The sequence below is a fragment of the Anguilla anguilla genome, chromosome 3 (genome assembly GCF_013347855.1).
Source record: "Anguilla anguilla isolate fAngAng1 chromosome 3, fAngAng1.pri, whole genome shotgun sequence".
Lineage (NCBI taxonomy): Eukaryota > Metazoa > Chordata > Actinopteri > Anguilliformes > Anguillidae > Anguilla > Anguilla anguilla.
Genome location: NC_049203.1, coordinates 55837658 through 55861069, shown reverse-complemented (window position 1 = coordinate 55861069; position 23412 = coordinate 55837658). Strand labels below are relative to the sequence as shown.

The following is a 23412-nucleotide window of genomic DNA, read 5'->3' as shown; positions in this document are numbered from 1 at the left end:
TGAGCCTGTATAGTTATAATCATTTTTCCCCCTTAACTATTGGCTGTACGCTAGGACGTACCGGCTGGGCTTTGTTTAGGCAGGGGCGGTCCAGCCGACCTTGGCAGTGTCCCAGAGGCGGCTACCTCTCCGACGAGGAGGAAGCGCCGGCCGGTCTCCGTGTATGCGCCGCAGTTGAGCTTGCAGTGTCCCGTTCTGGAGGAAGGGGTGGTGTTCTCGGGGCAAGACGGGCACCACTCTCCGCTGTGGAAGCGGCGGGCCGGCCCCGACGTGCCGGGCGTGCCGGTGACAAGACGACCGCTGACACGCAGGAGACCGCATTCTGTGATAGACGGACGTGTCCCCATGGAGACCGAACCCATGCACCCTCTCACAGTAAGACATGTCCCCCACTCTGCTCTCTTCCTGGTGTGTGGCCAGTGGCAGAATCTTTTCCCCCGCTGTATGATCTGTCTTCTTTCCTCGCATCAGGACCAGACAATGTGCGTTTCCATAGCAATTGGCAAAAATTATTTTAACCCGTAAAACAGATGCCTCACTGTTGACCATTCAAGAGGAGATGCCACCTATCCACAATTATGTGGTAATAAGAGGCTACGTCACCCCCACCTCCCCATATCCCCCGTTTATTTCTAACTTAGCAAACAAAAACATGAATAATATTGAACCCTCAGCACAAAGCTCATCATAGTCATTCCCAGTGGTGTCATTTCTGTGCTAAAGCAGCACTTCTTTTGTTCAGGTTTTTATTCTAAGGCTCCCAGCTCAGCACTTTGTATAATCCAGTGAGGATGTGACAAGCCAGGAGCTCTAAGCCTGCGGATAGACTTCTCCATCCTGTGCTTGTCACAGAATGCACTCGGCATGAGAGGGCTAGAGCGGCGACCATCTTGATGCTCGGTTTGAGCAAAGTTGCGTAACAGATACATTCTATTCAAAGAAACATCTGGCCCCGTAAGATAAGAACGGAGACCCGCGTCTGAGTTCATCATTTCATTTACATTGTGCATTCTGTGTGATTCAGTCCTTCTGTATTTATGCAGTGCCGCTAATGGGCATTAAAGATAGCCAAGCGGTGACCCCTGCTTGACCATTTTTATTTTTACTCTCAGTACAGTTCTTACAGATTCAGTTGAAAAGAAAAACGAATTAATCGTAAATAATAAATATATACATCTTATATGAAACGGCATGTATGTTATCCTTGTTATTGTGAGCCACGTGAATTTAAAATGACTCTAAAATAGCATGCAATTAATTACTTGAATATTCCTCTACATATAATCATTTACTGCAACAAATGAGTATCTCTCTGGTAATAAACATATGAGTTATGACGTGTGAAGCTTGTGTTCTAAACATAGACTCGGAGTCTATTTTCTCAGTCCCAGCTGCATCCACATTGCAATGCAAAGCTGTGATTTTATTGTAAAACCTGGCTGGTTTGCCGTAAACCATGTGAGGTGACTATCTGACAGTAAATATGAAACCTCAAACTGAGAGCAGTAGAATGGAGATGTCTGCCCACAACCCGTCGCCCACTCACTGACAAATATAGCATCGCCTGCTGATGAATCCACATCTATTGGCTTTAGCTGCAGTAATGAGGAGACACCAGACTCTTGCACGCTGTAACAGTGCATGCAGTGGGAAACCTTAACCAAAAGGAACCAAGTTCTGAGCTGTCATCTTTTCACCCCCTCTCTCCTGGTCACGCTCCTGCTTTTATCACTTTCGTGCTTTCGTTCCATCTTTTCATCTGTCCATATCCCAGGGCATCGAGCCAGAAAATCATCTGCTTGGAAATGATGAATGATTTCACAGTTTGTGTGTCAGGATGTAGCCATGGCATGTGTTGTGCAAAGGCCATGCATTCTGATCGACATGGACAATTTTTATGCTTTCTTGGACTGATTGCACTTATGCGTTTGAATATTATGTACAAATTCATTATTATTTAAGGGCTATATTGACCAGTTATTTTAAAGGATACATTGCGGGAGGATATGAACATTCAAATCTATTTGTCCATGTCTGCCTTTCTGTCCATTTGTGAAACAACAGTCAACCAGTCTACTATTTATGTATCATTACATTTTTATCATAAGCTGCTCCTGTTCCCATGAATATGTCCTCAATTTGTCCTGTGACTGTCAGCCCATGTCCCGCCCCCCTGGCCTGTCTCCACGGGATCCTCCAATGAGGGCTACACTGCAGAGGTGTCTGTCCCTCCCCCTGTCCCAGAGCACACCCACCGGGTTGGAGCGAACCGGCTGGACTCCTGCTTCACCGCGGCCAGGTCACTGCTCCTGTAGCACGTATCTCTACCACTGTGCCTTACATAACATTATCCTGACATTCCCATAACATTTCTGCCATATTAAGAAAATAAACATAAATGAATGCAGATAGTTATATGCTGATAATAAACATGCACATGAAGTATAGTTATAATTAGAGTTGCATTGGTATGCACATAAGGCATTATCTAAAGTACATGCACATGCAAAGAGGTGTAATGTGAGAGGAATGGAGGGTTGAACTGTACCACTTTTGTTGAAACCTACAGGCTTAATGAGCATACTGTAAAACTGCTGCACAAACACATTCTGCTTGCAGCAGCCCAAAGGGTGACTGGTTGGGATTCCCTAATCCTACAGTTCTAGTAATAAACCAAAAAAAGCATGTGCAAACAAATATCTGTAAAATACACTATGCATTTTTACCAATATCTCATTTTTGAGCATTTTGAATTTGATTCTAGAGTTTGACTTGATGCAGCAGAGCTGATCTCAGTGCAGCATTCATTTTGCCACAGTGGGACACACTTGTGAAAAGCATGGGTGTCTGGGTAATGAGGTCATGGATTACAGAGCAGAGGCCTTTGCTTGACTAGGGATGGCTGAATTGTGATGTCAGTATCTTTCCCTTGCAGTAGACGTTGCACTGAAACTTCAGTCGGATGCTGCCTGGCTGCGTGATGGACACACGGGCACCACCAGGAGGAGGCTGCTCCGGCCTGGGTCAGAACAACTGCATGTGAACATCGTGAGTCCTGCCCCACCTTAACTGCACCCTCCCCCCGCCCAACTCCAGATCACCGTCACGAGTCACAGTCCTGCCCCCAAATTACTGCTCCCCCTCTCTAGCTCACCCGTCCCATTTCAGGCCAGCATCGTGCCTGCAACAGTTCAAAAATAGCTGGGGAGATGGTTCTTAGGATGCAGGGGAACATTATTAATTGATCCTATTTTTACAGCACGCTGAGTGGATTCAAACCAAGCAAGTGCGATGGCTGGTCCTTGTGAATACTTAATACATATACGCAGGTTGTTTGCGAGGTAGAGAGGAGACACTTTTCTCTCTTTTTGAAATATTTATTAAGGGTTTGATATTATGTGGGTGAGATTTATCTCAAAGTTGCTGTCTTCTTTAAAAAAGTATACTCCTACATTTTGGGTTTGGTCATGGTGACCTTGGAATTTGGGTTATAAAGGTGAGCCTGGGGGCCCCCCTGTTGATGTACTTCACTCAGTGAGGCTAATTGCATATGACATGATATCCAAAGGCAGCATCCACCCCCCGGTCTCTCTCTTCCACTGTGACGTCTCAGGCTGGGCGATTTTAAACTGACGGGACTGCCGTCTCACTGGAATAGAGCACGGCTTCCTAACAACTCATTATGCTTCACAAAGGCTCTGGCAAATGAGGCGGAGTATTTGCAAACGAAACATACCTTGAGGGCTCTTTTTCATAGTGGCACAACAGATTTGCACATCTGCAATTTGCGAGTGTGTATGTGTGTGTGATTGTGTGTGTAAGTGCGTATGTGTGTGCGCAATAGAAACTGATAGTCTTTCATGAAGGAGACCTTGTTTGAATTTGATCTTGAAGTGATTGAACGTAACTCAAAGGTCTCTCAGAAATAAACAACATTATGCCAATCTATCGTTAGTAAAGTGGCTGCCATTGTGCTTGGGTTTTTTTTACAAAAGCATTAGTCATGTGTAACTTCTGTCTTGCCCACCATCGGTGGTTTTATTCATTTTAATCTCCTGCCTTTTAAACTGCCACTTCAAAGGAACTCACACTTAATTCCTCCCTTCCCCACAGTGTACCCTGGCCACCTGACTCAAAAACGAGCCTCACTTATGAACCACCTGATTACCTGCTTCTCAAAAAGGCCCTGTTGCCATGACATAGCAGCCTTGTTTTCTTTTCTTGCTTCTTTCTTTAGAATTCCTGTGTGAATGTTTGAGAGGGAGAAAGATTTGTTTTTATTTTAATTTCTCTCAGTCTTTCATTTTCAAATGGGAAAATGGCAACTCCTGAAGTACTGAAGTATGTAGGGTTGGTATGTACAGCGCAGTGCCAGAACTTTAAACAGCTATGACTGCAGGCTGCAGATCAACCCTTTTCTAGCATTGTCGTCTCGATTCCTTTTGATTGCTCCACAAACCTGGGACACTCATTTTCTGATCTGTCCTCTGTGGTCACTCAGCGGTGCTGTAAGAAAAAAGAGCCAGTTATTTTATAGTGTTTGTCAGCAATAGGTGTGACAAATTCTTTTTTGTAGAGTTTGTCAGCGTCAGAGTCAGTGTGCCAAGATATTTACATTCAGTCTACTCCAGAACATCTTTTTGGGGGCTTGTTTATTTGTGTTTAGATTAAGTAACCCTGTTAGCATTAAATGTCTTCATTTTAATTTGTGAGTTATTTAAGGACAATTAAACGCGATTCTGTGGTGATCGTATTATGCAACTGTACTTATTAACAGATGAGTCAGCATCGCACAAAGAAACACATGACAGAAGATGGGGAAAAAATGAAGAAAAAAAAAACATAGGGATGGAAAAAACCCTTCTCTTCTATTCATGCGTATTAATTTAATAGCTCGCTGCCCAGATGTTAAGGTGATGCCTGCCTCCTAACAGGAACAGTCATGTTTCTGAGGTCCAGGCCATCAAAATGCCTTTGAAGTGCCAACACTAAGCACTCCGGTGTCCCTTCTGAAAATAGGATTATTGTCCGAGGGAAAGCATCACCGTGCGACAAAATATCCCAACCTGCACATTCCTGTGACGACTCCGCGCAGTTTTGGGATGCTTCTTTACTGTTTGGCTAAGAGGCTGTCGGTAAGGCACTGCTCTTTATTTCCACTTGTTTCTCTCACCATGTGAGCGTCATGCCGTTTCGTGTCTCGCGCGCTCCCTTGTATTTACAGCCTGCTGATTCCCGTTCCTCATTTGAAGTGCTAAGAACATATTCCCTGTGCATAATGATGTGAGCCGTGCTTGCTGTCGAGCTTGATTTGATTCCTGTCTCAGTGCACTGCATTGATTTTGGCTCCCTTCACTCACACTGTTCCACTTCCTGACTGCATCTGTTGACTGAATCCTATTTTTAATTGTGTATTGTTCAAAGTGAATACCCAACACTGGGACAAAGCTAAATTATACCACTGTGTAAACAATTCTTTATTAGCTTATTGTTTAGAGAAATACAATATTCAGCCTATGAGTATGTAGGATTTAGTAATATATTACTGTAATATATATTTTCTTCAGGATATGTAGGATCTAAAACAATACAAATGCGGTTTATCACATCATTTCTGTTTACTTTGTTTCAGGCAAGTGTGCATAGCTTTATTGCTTTTGAAGAATAATTTATAACTGCAAAATCATAAATTTAAACCTCCTTGCCACATATAACATTTACATGCTTATATTTGTATATTTTCATTTAAAGAGTGATTCTCCAATAATCTGTCAAACACTGATTTAATAAAACAATTTAACTTGCATTTATTTGAGATTCAGCTTGCACAGAGCGGGTTCACTATCTAGTTGTGCCATCTGTGATTTATAGTTCTTTATTTTTAAAAAGGGGTTTACTATAATAACCTGCTAATTTAAGGTCTGTAACTAGCTACTGATAATATATTCAGCAATCTCTGAAACATCCCCAGTGACTGTTCACCGCTTCTCTTATTCATGTTGCTCCTCCATCTTAAAAATGGCTATTCTGAATATTTGAACATATTATGTAGTTGTGTAATAGTGGACCATTGTTTTCAGTAAAAAGCTAGCTATCCACATTAGCTTGCAAGAGGTGCTGTATGGCTGCGGCAGCTATCTTCATGTCTCTGGGTCCTATACTCTGGGTCAATAGTAGGATATTTTGTTGTGTTTGATTTAAGAAAATGCAAAACATTAGACCCATATCCATTTAATAATGTTGGCATGGGTTTGATGTCAAAATTGCAAATTGGCCCTGCTATGTGTAAATTTGAGCCAAAAGCACATCTGTAATCCTCAGCCTTTCCTGTAAATTCAGGAATGTGCACTCATATACTTATGTATTTGTTCATAAGTGCATAGTTAGCAGCCATGTCTTTTCGGTTTTAAATCCACCAGGTGAGTTGTACAGTGATTGTGTCGGAAAAAAACAAACAAGCAAAAACAAAAACGGATTCTTCAGAGGTCAGGTGCACTCAAAAGTACAGAATATCTTTTTCACTAAAACCCTCCACCCCTGGGTCTACAGAAACACGTACGCACCAGTTCTCATTATAGACCTCATTGGTATCATCTGCATCTGATTCTGGACCATGGTGTGAATAACTGCTCTAAACTTAGCCCCATTTTTGTAAACTTTCTTTTGGTACTTTTTAGCACTTATATACTATGGGATTTTTCAAAGTGAACAACAAAGTTAAATGTGTGTGTCTGTAGAAAACTATTCCTTGCTTGGTTGACACAATATTACCTAAACATTACAAGAAATGAATAATGTGTTGATGCCTCCCACATTCTCGGACTGTTTAAATGATTAGAGACCTCGGCATATATTAATTAGGAAAGTATTGTTCTGGTAATCATATTTCCATCAGACTGAAATGAGTAACTGACCCCCAGCAACGCTAGGGTGAAGTATTGATCCAGTGATATCATTTGGTCTGCAAGCCATTGCTCAAGATGCAGAATCTACGTACATTTTCCAAGCATGCCGAGGAAGATTGTACTCATACATACACTTTCTCTCACACACACGCGCACGCACACATGCACACACACACAAAATGATAATGTCAATTTCTTTTCAAGACTGACAGCCTGGTGAAGTGGCAAATTTTATGTGAGCACAGGACGTCCATACTTGCGTATGTGGTGCAAGCTCGGATTAATAGATCTCTATAGTTGAATGTCATTGACTTTTAGATACTGTCAAACAAGGATTAATGAATTTTTCTAATTCCAGAATGCTGATGCTGAACAGTGCACAAATTCACCTCATATACTGTAATTATTCTGTGACAGCCTGCAATCTGTTTCCTTGTCATTGCGTTTCATGTGGGCTAATTTTGAAATATTGCCGCTGATGAGTTAAATGAATTTATTTATGTTTACTATTTGATTTATTGTTTCACAATGTTCATTTTATACCTATTTTCCCATTGAAAAATAATATTTCATAAATAAGCCTTTTCAAAACGATTTGTTGAATGAAATAATTTTTGCATATTCACCTTATGCAAGCTGTCCAAGGGTCTGAGTACTTTTTAAAGGCAGATAAAGGCAATCGCTTCTTACAGAGTTCCCCTTTCAGCCAGCCTGAAAAGTGTCACTCTGGTTCTGACAGACTGGCAAATGTGACCTTCACTGGGATGTGCATAGAAGACAGTGAGCTGTGGTATATTTGAGATTTCTGAAAATATTCCTACCCAGAAAGCTCAACCAGGGTCTTTCCTTGCCTGCTCTACCATGCAGAGTTCTTTGATCTGTAGATCTGTGACACTTCTGTCTTGCCCCCGCTGGTCCACGTTACAAAGCCCCTCAAAGCATCTAATTAGACATTAATCTTCAATCTACTCTGCCTCATTGTGACTGCCCCTCTTTCATCCCCACAGCTAAAACCTATGCTTTCTTATACATGAACACAATTTAAGATAAACCAGGCTGTCTTTTTTTAAGTAAAGTGAGTTGTTCATTTAGAGCCATGTTGGACCTCAAGACACTTTATTAAAATGACTGGCTTTTGCAACTGTATTGTAAAAGCAGTTGCATATGATTGTAGGATTACAAAATGTGTTTTGAAGGTGATTTACAATAGTGCTAGTGGAAAATTGATGATAAAGTCATTTATTCTGAGTGCATTGACTGGGTGTCTGCCATCTTCCAAGCAGCAAGCATAGACATTGATGCAGTCTAATTGCTTGTGCTACATTGCTAATAATATTTACATACCTTTTCTGAACTTTCAGGTTGGGAAGCTCATTAGTTAATGATGGAAGAGGGAAAAATAGAAATGCTAAGCCTCCTCTGGATACTGATCTAAAGACGCTTTGATGACAGATGTACACCAGTGCAGTGGCTTTAAATAAACTGGCTGTCAAAACGAATCATGCACCTTCTGTATAAATGTGTACCAGAACAGAGCGCTGTTCTTTTATATCTGAAATGCATAATGGACTCAATGCTTTTTGTTAGATTAGTGAAGGCAGAATATAGTATTTACTTTTTGTAGATCACACATAATACGCAGAATTGTGGCAAATAGATTAGGTTACATGGAACATTTCACAAAGGAGTAATACATAAGTGATCAAATGGGTGACTATTCACCTTCTCTGTAAAGTGCTTGATCCATGAAAGGTGCTAAGTCATATCCACATATGATTATGATGATGGTGATTATGATTATGATGATTCTTAATAATTGCTGATGTTTCTTAATAATAATAATAATAATAATAATAATAATAATAATAATAATACTTATTATTATTATTATTTTGTAAAATAATATTTCTATATATATCGTAAAGATACTTTTTCTGGCTTAATCTATTCTTTTATTAACCACAGTGGAGACCTATTATCTTTAATTCAGGAATACATTTACACAACTTTATGTGCTTCTGAATTATGGATAGACAGTTTCATTTACACATGTAATGAATTTTATATATGTTTGTCTGTTTGTGTTATATCATTCTGTTTTTTTGTGAGCTGTACCTATTTCCTGTAGTATAACTGATGCACTATAACATGGTCAAATAAAGTTTTAGTTTTTTGTTTTTAAAGAAAAAATCAGAATTATTTTAGGATACAAATTGATTTCTCTGTCAAGACATATTAGAGATAAAAGCCAAAGTGGAACTGAGTTCAATAGACAGGTCTCTGGCAGAACTTGCTTACCCAGTGCTCCTCTAATAGAAATATTCATAGGCCCAGAGACATGAATGTCCTATTTTAAAATTACATTTGTCAGAACTTGAGTTTTTTCATTGTAAAATCCTCTCCCCTCAATGCCGGCTCATCTTTTTTCTTGCTGATGATGGCCCATGAGTGCTGTAGGGTGCTGGAGATGTGTTTGCCGTGATTATTATCACATTATTTTCACACTTACGTAAATAGATTTTGGTGAGATTAGCTGGGTGAACGCAGCAGATTAATAAATGATGCCCTTAAAATACCAGGGATGACATATCAGCTGTATCTTCTCTGCTCTTATACTGTGGAACCTTTTATATGTGTATCTATGGTGTTATCCAGAATGCACCTGCATTACATTTATCACTGTGTATTATGACTTCGTGGTCAGCAAATGGATCTCTACACAGTCTGTAGAGATGCGATTTTGTGATTCCAGCAGTTTTTCCTTTATAGCCAACTGGAATAGCTGAAGTGTTATTCAAGGTTTAACAGTTTAGGTGTTTACTGTGAGAACATTTGATGCTTTTAGACAGTCTCACAGTAACCATGGCTGAGACTCCACCTCCTTATTATAGTGTCTCACACATAGATAATTTTGTATGTTATCGTCAATTCACCAAATAGCTTGTTGGTTGTTTTTTATACATGTGACAGTATGCTTACTGTAAATACAATTACAGTACCCATCTAAGTTCTGTATATTGTGAAATGTATTACTGCACCTTGCAAGCTAATTGCTGCCAGCAAGTTACTAAAAATTTTACAGTATTCCTATTGCAGTGTATATGTTGTCTTCAGTTGCCTCTCCCTGCCAAACTTTCTCAAACTAACCGTACAAAGTGCCTTCTCCAGTGAAAAAAAGTTATGCTAATATTTTATGGAGAGCGGTTTTGTCTTTACATATTCAGTCTTGATATAAATATCAAAAGAACTGAGTTCTTCTAGAACAGTCCTAAAGTATACATATTCTAAAAATACATTCTCTGTTTATCAGTACTTATGATTTGCAGTTTTCACTCAACTTTTGAGACATTAAAAAATACTCTAGGTAGAAGTTGACAAGAATATAAACCATATTCCTTTGAAAGAAATATTTTGTAACTAAAGCACAAATCAAAGAAAGCTGATTTGCACATGAAAACTCTCATGAAGCACACTTAAATTCTTGTATTAATGTAAGTTCCACTTGAATGGACAGAACACTCATTATTGTGCTACTGTAGGGGATGCAATTTTAAACCAAAGCTAACACATCTGTTAATACAGCACCCGCCGAACAAAGGTTATAGAGCACTTTTAAGGATGGAGCAATTGCAAACCCCTATTTCATGACATGCCACACTCCTGTCTTAGATATGTGCCATTCTTTGTATCACTCAAGAGAACTTCTATCACTAACAGTCTCCTTGCTGTATGTGTGGTGGTCAGTGCCTACTACCACATCTCAGAAAGCTTTGTTGATGATTTTGCGTACATTTTCTGGAATGCAAAGCTAATCCAAGTCTTCATCACAGTAATATGACACATATTTACGACACGGCACTTAGATCAGTACTAAAAGGTTTGCACAGTTTCTCACACTTTGTTTTGAAAATTCTCTTATGGATGGATAGAGGCTCTGTTAGCATATTATCCTATTATGCTGAGCCATCTCATTCTTGGAACAGGAGCTTAACTTATGTGTCTACCCTTTTATCTTTGATTATTTATTTATATTCTGAATATATTGATGAAAACTGTTACATTCTGAAAAACCTCACTAGTCCATGGCCCTATGGTTTACCCTTACTCTCAATGCTTAATGCATTTATTTTGTATTTTATTTTTATTTTAAACTACACTTGCCCTTGCTGCAAGTCCTTATGAAGAATAACATGAAGTCAGAGGTCACTTGCCTCAGTGTTAAAGCCAGTCAGTCTTTGCTGAAGGGATAGACAGATGGATACACCCTTCAACATAAAAGCATAGAAATCATTGCTTTTATTACGTCAGGGTGACCTGGCTTATCCACTGATTTCATGTCACTTAACATTATGTTTGAACTAAGCGTGCTAGCCATTTGCATTCTAAGGTACAGTGTTTACAAAAGAGATAAAAAAGTAATAAAATCCAGATATGTCACAGGTTGGCCTACGGCAGTGAGAGTGAATAACAGTCTTGAACATTTGGATTTTTTAACACCTGAAGGGTTACCCATTCTGCTGTGGTGCCCATGGTCTCTGCTTCACAGCCCTGGGTACTGAACACTGCACAATGCTGCAAGCCTCATTTATATTAATCATCTCTCTTGTGGCATTGTAGCATACTTCTGGTGCAGAACCCATGTGCTGGCAGCTGGCTGTTTAATGCAATCTGTTCCTGTGTTCCTGTGTCTTTAGATCAAATCTTCTGTCTCTAAATCCAAGACTTAAAGTGCTTGAATGAAGCATCATGTGAATACCATGTTACATGCACTGAAAACCATTGTTCTTCAGTGGAGCCCTGTCACTGGCTTACTTTTCATTGTTTGTATTGATGCTTTTGTCTAAAATATTTTCTCACATCTTTTGTGAGCCAAATTACTGAGCTTTGTGATATTCAGCCCTTCTCAAATCAAAATGTTGGGGAATACTCAGTCATTAGAAAATCGACAGAAAATGTAAACAAAACTAAACAAAACAAAATGGTAAATTTAGCTAGAAAGCTGTGTGGCAAATCAACATATTAAATAGCAACTTTGCAAGGAATATTGATGAAATGATTACATGCATAACTAGTCATCACTAATGTTACCTACATGAAGTGAACATTAGCTGTTTAGCTAGCTAGACAGTTTCATATCCGTCGGTTAGTGTTAGCGCTATTCTGTAGCTAGTCAGATGTTCTGTGGTACCTATGCTGATTTAAATCTCCCTGAATCTCCTCACTGGCAAACATGTAGATGCACCACAGATATCAGCTGCTTAAAGATAAATCTTGCGGGCTGTGGGGTGGCGGCATTAACTAGGCCACACACTCCAATGTCCCTTTTCTACTGTGGAGCTAGATCCAGGCTGTCTCATTATATCCTTTTTCAACATAACAAACTGGCCTGTTTTAACTCTAATGAAATGGGATATAATGAGCCAGGTGGGTTATAATGGGATATAATGGTTCCAGTTCTACAGCGGAAAAGATGTATAGCTGTAGGTCTGGTGTGTTGTACGTCTTGGCACAACCACAGCCTCTCTGTTTATGGCATGACACTAAATTATCATACATACAGCGAGATGTGTGAGGAAGACTGACTCGACCTATGCTATTCATCTTTTGTTAACTCATCCTGTGTGCATTGCTGGGTTTGTTTGAAGCACTCTTATCTTTAGAGATTCAAGAAAAAGAGTGTTCTTTTTGATTTGGTGGCTGTGAGCTGTACTTCTCATTTGCTTGCATTGCCTCAGCAGACACCAGTGCCTCATCTCTCTTGTGGTATTACATAATCGCCCTATTTGTATCATTATGTCATTGTAATTTTTTATGGGCACAGTATAAAGAACCTGCATGTGTCTGTGCAGTGTGATGCTCTCCACCAGGGACCTCTTTTTCCAGGATTGCGAGAAGGATATTTAAAATGTTGAAACAAGAAGGCACAGCAGGCCACCTCCTATAAATAGACATTATTGTACACATCACACATGTATGCGTTGGCAACATTGTTGAGAGAAGAGCTCCTTTATATGATGGCAATATATGGATAAGATATGACATTATATTGGTTCACAAGGCTCCATTTTATACATAATGTGATATTCATTATATACAGCATGGTATTTGCTAATCAGAACAAATTAGCAATACATTTACAAATTTATAAACTAAAGTCCTGGGTTCAAGCGTTACATGTAAATTGCATTTAATCATTAGTGACATTTAAGAAGCAACTACACAGGCTGCTGAAATAGAATGCAGTGGTGCCATGTTGGCTCCAATACTGCACAGTTGAGAATTGCCATAGCTACTCGTAGCTGAAAGCTCTCCCAGTTGGTCACTTGTCCAAAGTGAACAGCAGCAAGCATGGCACCACGTTCAGTGGGTTCTATTTTCTACCAGCTACAAGGACGATACACGTTCCAAGATTTCCCATGGCCACCTGTATTTTAGACTAAGGGGGAGCGGCTCACTGCTGGGCAGATAAGCAGTTGGAGCATCTCTTCCAGGGAGAGTGAAAATGTGCTGATTCTCTGTTCTGTGAAGTGAGGGATCAGCAGCTGAGCACAGGGAGCGATGTTTTCTCTCTCCCCCTTCTCTGTAGTTTGGCCTGATTTACATACTGCAGAGATACATTTCCATACCTTTGTCCTCGTATCGATCACTGGCGTACACAACAATGATGTGAAATCATCGCTCACCCGAGGGTCACAGCAAGGTTTCGCTCTGGACTGAGAGCCGTGTCACAGAAACGGAGAGAGCCTTCTGACACCGAAGATAAAGCTCCAAAAGGCTTACTTCACCCTTATTGATCACGTCGCAGGGCTGTCTATAATGGCTCTGTGAGATTGTGGCTGGCCTAAGGTCACCGTATGGTCTCTTCTCAGACACCGAGCCGCACGCCAAAATGGAGAGGGCCTTTTAATGCGAACTTAATGAATCTAAAAAAAAAAAACCCTGGAATTTTACCGTGATTGAATCTGACTTCAATAGTATTTTGGGGCAAACATTTTGCGCAAATAAAAAATCCCTAACGGTCACCTTGGAAATGTAATACGCATCTCTGATAATCAATAATGATAATAAATCTTCATTCCGCCATTATTACCCTCACTCAGTTCCAACTCTGCCAATAGTGTCCCCTCATTTTAATTAGTGATGTGATTTTAAAAACAGGATTTTGGAATATTGCTTTTCTTACTCAAGAGAGTAACTAAAGCAGACTGGCATGTATAATGACACATTATGCTGATGTGGTAATAATATGCTTCAAAAATGTCCCATAATATACAGAATTAAAAATAAATATTGGTTGCAAGTATAATAAGAATGCAGCAAAAACATGATACCTTTTTGTGAATGGTAAGGAATTATTAGATCTTGAGTAAATTTATTGTTAGGCATGGTTGTGATATGAAATTGAGAGCAATCTTGCATTTGTGTATTGATAGTAAAATACAAATGTACAATTATTTACATTTCAGAATATTTATCTCCCATCAAAATTTTTGACCCCTACAAATCGGTTTTACTTATTCAGTTGGTCATGTGACCTTCCATACAGATTTTTTTAATCGCAACAGTGGTCATTACAGCTGTAGGTATTGTTTTATAGTAATATGAGCCCAGCTTTCAGATTGGAAGCTAAATATCATGGTCTGTTATGCCAACAACTTTTTCATGTGTTTATATTTTATATTTGAATTGAGCCCTAGCTGTTGTGGTTTTTATTCTTTTACTTAGCTGTATACCCATAAAATGAGTAGGTAGTAGATATGAAGTGATCACGCAGGATAAAACCAAAGTCCACTGTGATATATTTTAAAAATAGAATTGGCCAAATACAAGAGATATATTTAAAAAAGCTTACATGCATGAGAAGGTTTTAAAAAATGCCAGACAGGACAGAAACAGTGCGCATGTGTGTGCCTGTACAGGCATTTGTGTATGTGTGTGTGTGTGTGTGTGTGTGTGTGTGTATGTGTGTGGAAGAATGAGGTGGCAGCTTAAAATGATGGTCCAATACTTGTCAGGAACGTACGCCTGAGGTTATTCCTCTGTCCCTTATAAGGGAGTGTTTAATTTTCACTTCCAAGATTGCTTCACAGCGCAGGCAGCGGCGCAAGTACAGCAATAAATCTGCGACCCGCTGCCTCTCTCCTTCAAGCCTCTCAGCAACAGCAATAAAGCTCAATAAAAAAGGACAGTGATTCATATTACGCCAGCTGCTCTAATAAGATAACTGTTTCTTGTCCCATAAATAATGAAATAAAACAATGCCTTGCCAGCAGAATTACCCGGTCAAGCATGATGACCATTTGGGCAAACCTTCTACAGGGGATGTTAACCACTGGCTGTTGGTCTTTGACCTTCTGAATAGCTTGAATTGAACAGCAGCCATACTGTATGGTAGTAGCCCCCCTGTCATTTCCTGTCTTCTGGTTCTGTCTTCAGAGCTACATGGTGAGCATTTTGAGTGCTCGATCAGTTGGTGTTTTATCACCTTTGATCAGAAAAGACGGTCTTCATGACCAAATATTTACTACATTTTTGTGTGACCACCTTATGAATTGTAGTCATCAGCCTAGAAGGCCAAATGTCTGGGAAAAATCAATGATTCATCTGTTACCCTGACTGAGGAACATTGTGATGCAACAGTTTGGAAAAGCTAAGGCTTTCTGAACATCATGTCTTTGGTATATAAATGTTGAAAAAATATTCACTTGTTCATTGTAGGCATGGCACCTTTCATAATTGCCATTTGAACAATTGCCCTGTTGTTAAAACAAGGCAGGTAAGTTAATTAGATAAATCATCATTAAATATCATCATAAAACGATACGAGTCTGAACAATGTATATCTCAGTGATTTTTATGGTCTCATTTTCCCATCACCTCATGTTTAACAGTGTTTACCATTAACTGCAGTGCTTAGCTGACCTGCTCACATAAACACAGCCTTTGGGTAATAAGTGAACTTTTTATTAGGGTTTATACTGACCATTGGCCTCAATGTTTTGATGGCTTCCTCCAGTTTCAGTGAACCTGTATTAATTTTGGATTCTGACCAAAATTTGAGTTCTTCATAGTCAAATGACTCTTGAAGCGGATGTGAGAGTTTCATTTTGGGGCGAAGTATTACTTTGATGACAGCCACTGGTTGAAAAACTTGTTGCAAAGAATTCACTTAAAGTAGACCAACCTGGCACATGACAGCATGACTTTCTGATTCATGTGCTCACGATATTGTCACATAAAAACGACATTTTATGACTGCATTTCCTCCAAGTGCCTTGTTGGAGAAATTTGATGGCAATAAATCTGGCTTTACAGTCACAGAATATAACCTTGCTGTTCCAACTTCTCTGTCTCTTCACACTAGTAAAACACCACCCTCTGTGGTAATGAATGTTTAAGTGTTAACCATAACACAAATTGCTGTAATAAAAAATCTGATTGGCTGGAGTAGACTCAGTGAAATATATATGATAGGTATAGGAATGAGTATAGGTTGTATATGGTAGGTATAGGTATCAGTGTGTGAGTGAATGGTAAGTGAATGGTGTGTGTGGCAGCCTGTCCCAGGTGTATTCCTGCCTCTCACCCAATGCATGCTGGGATAGACTCCAGCATCCCCCGCGACCCCATATGTGTGGATAAATTTGCTGTGTCTTGTCTTGCTGTGAGGAATGTCTCAAAAATCCACAAATGAGTGCCGGTGATATGTAAAGGCACATTGAGTCATTGTCAAATGAATGTCCACACATTGGTAAATATTATCCAAAAAAATAAAACATGTTAAGAAATTAGAATGTATTGTTACATTTTTCTGTTTGGTGTTTGTGAGAGCAACAACATATGCAAACTGGTTATTTTTTATTTGTGAACAAATTATTTTTGTAAGATACGAAAAATATTTGTGAATCTCATTTTATTTTTGTAAGATTCATTTTATTTGTTTAATGATTTATGAGACAATAATAGCATCGTAGAAATGCGGTTTTCAAAACACTGTACTTTGTAAAAAATATCCCGTAAAAAGGGTGAAAAGACTGGCAGCAATGTTTGCCAGTGAAAAATCCTTTAATGAAGGGAAAAACTCAATATCCTGTAATTTTGTGGGATGGCAGTTAAATAAGAGTTATTGCCTTTTTCTATATGACTATATAACTATATATGACTCTGCAAGTGTTTTGAAATAAAAAATAAATTTTTTCAATGAACATTTTCCTATAAAAATAGTTTTTTTTATAGTGTAGTCCTGGTTTCTGGGTATTGGTGATGATGCTTGTATCCAGGATGATAACAGCATTAGTGATTCAACAGCTTTTTTAATGGAAACATTATTTCTTGGGTCATCTCATTATGGAAATATTTAATTGCATACAAATAGTTCATTGTCACTAATGACTGCTGATATTTTGATGAGACATTTAAGCAGAGGCTAAGACGGCCTCTGCTGCATTCAACTGACTTGCATTCATTTTGCATTGAAGACTTTAAGAGCTGACCTTATCAACTGAAAGAAATAATTTTAATGTAAGAAGGGGAATGTTAAAGTTACATTTTTGGGGTGATCAATTACTTTAACAGTTCAGCTGAGAGCTGTGAATTAGAAGCTCCCCAAAAACTCATTTACTGGACACAGTAAAATGTTCTCTGATAGCATAAATTTGATCCCTCTTGAATTACAGTTAAATTGACACTAAAAATTTTACTGTGTGACTACTGTGGCTTGGTTGAACCCACAGGCATTTAGTTCCAAACTGGTACAATCAAAGGTAATAACCAATGAAAAAAAACATTATTCTGCCCATTTCTTTTAAATATATAATCTTAGAACATATGCTAGGTTTCTAGTATCAGAGAATATGCTGAAAAGCATCCTGATGTGCTGAAAAGCTTTTTGTGCAATCTGAAATATCTAGAAATTGGAATATTATTAACTTTACCGAAGGTGGAAATATCCTAAGGGCACAGCAGGCAATGCAGTGGTGTTAATAAGGTACAACATTCAGAAAGATAAGCCATAAATGATCAATTTAGAGCAATATATGAACTTGCAGAATTGTCATGAACACAAATTTACAATATACAGTTTTTACAGGAGCAAAATAAAACTGCCATTTGGTTCAAAATTATACAATTTGAAGTGGATTTATATCATTTATACTTTTGAAAATGAAATCAAAAGCATATACAATAGCTTGATCCTCTCTGTGGAATTTTCTATGAGTAGGCTACAACAATTCCAATGATCGCTAGTAAGCGGAATTGTAGTGCATGTGACACATTTTCATTTTAAACATTGCATGTTGTTTGCAGAAAATTGGGTAAGATTTAACAGAGGAAGAAACAGAATGGCTGGTTACCGCAGTGGTTTTGATCAAAGCAGATAAAACTGTTGAGTAAAGCATATTTTATCCTCACCATATGAATGCATCAATAAGAGTTCCATTATAAAAAGGAACGGTTGAGCAAGGCCCTGTGGAAGTCTGTGGTGCATGTTTCACACGGTCATGTTTAGTTTTCCAAACCCAAGGGGTTTCTGCCATTTCATTTGGCTCTGGCTGCTGTTACTGAATTAACCTCCGTCCTCGTCTCAGTAGTAAAACACCACTCTGATTCTGCCTCAGGGAGTTTTTTTTCTTCTTCTATATTTCAACTTATCTGGAGTGAGGTAAATGCAGTACATACTGTTCCGGGGGAGGAACAAAAAGTTCCTGTTATCTGCGCCATTGAAAAATTCTGAAGCACTGGGATAATACAAATGACTTATAAGTTATGACACTTGTGCTCTTTCATTCAAATATCATATTACACTCGTTCATGTCTTTTTGAGCAAGCAGAAATAGGGATACAATATTTTTAAAAGCATTCATTCAATCGTAACTATCTTTATTTTTTAAAAAGCAGTCTTTAGTGCGTTATCATGCAATCAATACAACATACATAATCATCATGATCTTAATTTCTTTTTAAAGTGGCCTTATTGGGCACTTTATTTGTGCAAATTACCAACGATGCTACGATTCTTTTTGCAATGGAACACCAGAAGACTTTTGAAACACTGTTTTTACTTAAAATATGAATGAGGTACCCTGTAATAAAATACTGTAGCAACATTCACTGCTGTAGAATTATTCTGTGTCATTAGATTGCAAATATTTAATTGCAATGGATTTTTTAATCACAATAACACTGCTCACTTGTGAGTTGGAATAACATGCAATGGGAAAAAGATCATAGCAGCCCTATGTTTATTTGTATTGCTTTTAATCAGTTTTATTTTTTGTTCTATTGTCCCACAGATGCAGTTAAAAAAAAAAATGTAATACCAAATTAAAAAACGTAAACATTGCCCTGTGCATTTCATTATCTGGTTCATTAATGTCTTAAATCTTAAATCATTTTATAAAATGGAGATAAGTTAAACTCCTTCTAAAAGGGCTCGCCATTGTTGGTAGTCTGTGCCTAGCAGCCTTGAGAGCGGCTCCTCATACCCATCCGGTATTATGTAATTGCCAACCTGACTAATTAGTTTCCACATCAAAGGCTGCCAGTTCCCAACGTCAGCAGCACAGAGACATGTATTTCCCATGTGTGGTGGGTTACCCTCACTGCATATCGCATGCTTATAGGAATCTTCCGCTGGCTCGTAGTGGAAGACTGCTGTTGCCCCTTCTCACCTGGTTTCCTTGCCAAGTGTGTGTCAGTCTCCTTGGTAACCAATCCAAACCCATAACCAGTATGTTTTTTTAATTTGTTTTTAAAAATATCAAATGCCATACAGAGAAGGATTGAGGAAGAATTTGCTTGGGACAGCAGTGCTTTTTTTGGTTAATGTTTTATGACCAGAAGGTTGCAGACTAATTTTCTTGCATCTTTGAGAGATTTATTCAACATGAATTGTTTCAACCAGCATTTAATTAGGTAACCAGATTATACATATAATGTAAAGTAAGCAAGTATTTAAAGAAAGCAAATGATAAATCGTATTACATTTATAATCACTTGTCCGATGCTCTTATCCCATATGATGTATGGAAGTGGAGAATATGAGTGTAACTCAGGAACACAAAAATGTGATATAAGAAGGCACCTTAATAATCAATTGCAAAATAAGGTCAAAATAAAAACAAATGTAAAAAACTACAAAAGCTTTCTTTTGAGTGTCCAGTAAATTCAGTGAATGAATAAGTTAGCAATTCAGACGGGATTGCATGGGAGAGGGGCTGTGCTTGTTATTTTTAGGCTCTTGTAGATGGCCTAAGAGGCCCCAGGGCAGGAAGCAGGAAGCTGGTGTGGGAAAGTAGAAGACAGAACTGGAACAAAAGAAAAGAAAAAAAAGACTGCTATGCGGGCAGGAAATGGGTGGGGTAATGTTCCCCTGCCACCCATACCATTATCAAAGCATTATCGGGGGTGAAATCATGTATTTCCCTTGTAAAGAGTAAAATGCTTATGATGCATTCATACAGTCCCATGTGTCTGTATAACCTGAAAGTAGTCGAGTTCCCAAGCAGTCTAGGATCCTTCCTTGATTCAATCAAATCCTTGATTTGTTGTTCATTTTAATTTGCATATTAATGCAAGTGCTCATTTTTCCCATTTCAAGTACAGTTTGGAAAGTTCAGTGATCACAAAAATGTATTTATTAAATGTTAGTGAAGAATAACAGAAACAAAAATGTGCTAGATTTGTTAACAATAATTAACATTTATTGGTAAGGACAAATGTTGAGTGTGGATTCCCAGTGCAAACATGCAGATAAATTTGTTTCCAACATGTTGTGCAGCTGCAATGGTTTTTGAGAACTCAGTGAACACATTTCCATCAAGTATTAACCGCTAAAAGAAATAGGCAAGTATTTTCAATTAACAATGATGCTTTTCTTTCGTTGAACAATCCCTCTGTTGTGATACGCTTGAAGCCACCTACTTATCAAAGGCCTGGAGTTTTGGATTAACTGATTTTTCTGCCACTGAAAATATGTCACAGCCATAAATGCTAGTTTCGATCTATAATGTGTGTCGTTTGGTCTGCTTTTAATCATTTGTTTTTATAAAACCATCCCAGTGCAGTTATATCCATGTATTACCTTGTCCAATCCCGAACTGTCCTAACATTTCAACAAATCCTATTTTGGGATAGTTGGAAAAATAGCAATACTTTCAAAACTTATTTTGCCCATTAAGGAAACATAAAGTCAGACTTAGTCACTTTTGTTTTGTAATTATATTTGAGCTATTGTTATTGATATGTTTAGGAGGGTAGAAACCCTGAACAACAGTGGTGAGGTAGCTAACATTCCCAAATAAGCTTTTTGTCTTTCTATGTGTCAAGAATCTACTAAGAGTTGTTGTAGAGCATTCGTGCCCTGCACTATAGTGGGGAGGAATCATTAAAAAAGGAAATTCCTGTTTTAAAGTTCAATATCAGCTGAAAATTAATATTTGATTGTATCTAGCAAGCTACTACAGTTGTTGTAATAGTAATTGCTACTGTGGTACGTATGTACAATTGTCTGTGTCTTTTCCTTTATACTCTCCTTTAAAAGCAGACAAGGGAGAAACAAAATGAATGGAGCATGTAGTAGAATGTAGTTCTTTCATATTGATGTTTGTGCATCTGCAGTGCTTCATTTTGGGGACTGGACATGGCAATGTATAGATATGGCTGCACTGGAATGGTTTTAAAAAACAAATCAGAAAGAACAAAAATTAGATCAGAAACAGCATTTAGGCGTTAAAACAATGAATAGAGTTGGGATTAATCCTGGTTTATGAGGTCAGTTTATATGCATGTGCTCATGTGTGAAACACCACACCTGGGTCTTAGCCAGACAGCTGAGGAACTGTCTACTGCAACATGTCTGCATCACAGGCTCCAGGGTCACCAAATCCGCCGTTCCCCAGCTCTCCAAGCTTATATAATGTGTACAAATGCATTATCTAAACCCGCTTTACACCACCAGAAAAAACATAAAGGCAACTTAACGCACGTACCTAACACCTTAAGAAAATAAATAAATCAATAAATTAGTTAGTAAATAAGCATAACTTCATGTAACAATACTAAAAAAGATAAGTTGCCTATCTTTGATGATCCTGAAAAAAAAGGCAAAAGAGGCAATGCATTCTTTGGAGAAAGGCTTGATTTATGTGGTTCTCCTGTTCACCAGAGAAATGTTCCAGTTACTTGTAAAAGAAAAAGCATCATTCATTTGTGAAAAGTACATTTTCCATAACATAGAGTTCAATCTATCGGAAAAGCCATATATGTGTTTGTTTGCAAAAACATATTAGCAGGACTGTTACATTGTATTCATGTTTTATTACGACATAATGCACTGCAGTTTTATTCACTTGTTTTATCACCTTCCCTGCTTATTGCCAACTGGGTTTTTAACTGGTGGCCCTTGCCCTTGGTTTATAACTGGTGTAATGTGGGAGCACTGTATTTTATGATGTGGATTAATATGCAATTACAGACAATATATTTGTATATACTGTATGCATGGTAAAGAATATCTGTACATGAAAAGTGCCTCATCACAGCTGTACAATTATTTCAATATCCAATTTTACTGAGTTCAACGTAACGTTAGCTCAAGAGAAGTCTATACATTAAGTTTGCTTTAATAATTTGTGTGGTTTTGGAAGACCTTTTTTCACACCCAGTGTGTACCTAGAAAATCATACCTAGACAGAAATCATAGTGTGTCGTTTATATCAGTGTAAATCAGATGTTTTACAATGAAAATAATATCAGTGTAAATCAGATGTTGCTTGGCTAGCAAACTAGCTGCATTGCATTGCAAAGATTATGGCGCAAATGAAGATAAATGCTTCTGGGACCTGAGTTCCTGGAATCAGTACAGACCTCACAGAACATATGCAACATTCAAGGTCAATATCCTGGACTATAGTACCAGAAGAGTCAAATGGTCTTCAGAATCAGGATCACAACATTGCAAGAGGTTTCCATGACTGATTATGGGCAAAAAATAGTTTTTGTAGATAGCTATTAGAGGAGGAATCATACACGTAAGAACATTTAATCTTCTTACTCCACTAAATTAAATCAGTGGTCCCAGATCTGTGGATGCAGCTACGATGCAAGGCCTCCTTCTGCTCAATTCGCAAGCCATATGCTCGTTCCTTGTGGGTGCACATCGCAGACATGCGTGCCGGTGTATGATCTTGTACATTGTCCTGTGAGCTTTATAGAATGATCTTTAGAAAAGAAAACTTGGTGTAGGAGAAAGAAATATTCGAGCCTGGATGCATTGTCTAAAATAGTATTATCACGCCACTGTAACGTAATACTTCATACTGGGCTTCGATAGGAAACCTTACATTTCCCATCATTCTTATTACAGATGCAGTAACTCCCTGAACCACAGGGACTTGTGAGCTTCACGCTTATATTTCCCTGGGCTCTTGCACATTTCATGTATTCTTAAAGCCCCAGACAACCAAGCTGTTTATTGGGAAACTCATTTTAACTGTTTTAGTTTTAG

General features: G+C 38.4%; 1 protein-coding gene across 8 annotated transcripts in view; it reads left to right on the top strand.

Moving 5' to 3' along the window:
• Nucleotides 1-246: 246 nt before the first annotated feature.
• LOC118222197 (rho guanine nucleotide exchange factor 9) overlaps nt 247-23412 on the top strand; it is a 77032-nt gene continuing 53866 nt past the window's right edge. For 7 of the 8 annotated variants that reach the window (XR_004764244.1, XM_035407583.1, XM_035407582.1 and 4 more), the window contains exon 1: nt 2936-3048. Coding sequence is in view for 1 of the 8 variants with exons in the window: in XM_035407581.1 (XP_035263472.1) it covers nt 346-375; nt 2158-2299; nt 2939-3048 (282 nt within the window). In the remaining 7 variants the exon portion in view is untranslated. Of the gene's footprint in view, nt 376-2157; nt 2300-2935; nt 3049-23412 lie in introns of those variants that run through there. The other variant, XM_035407581.1, reaches the window with a different exon arrangement.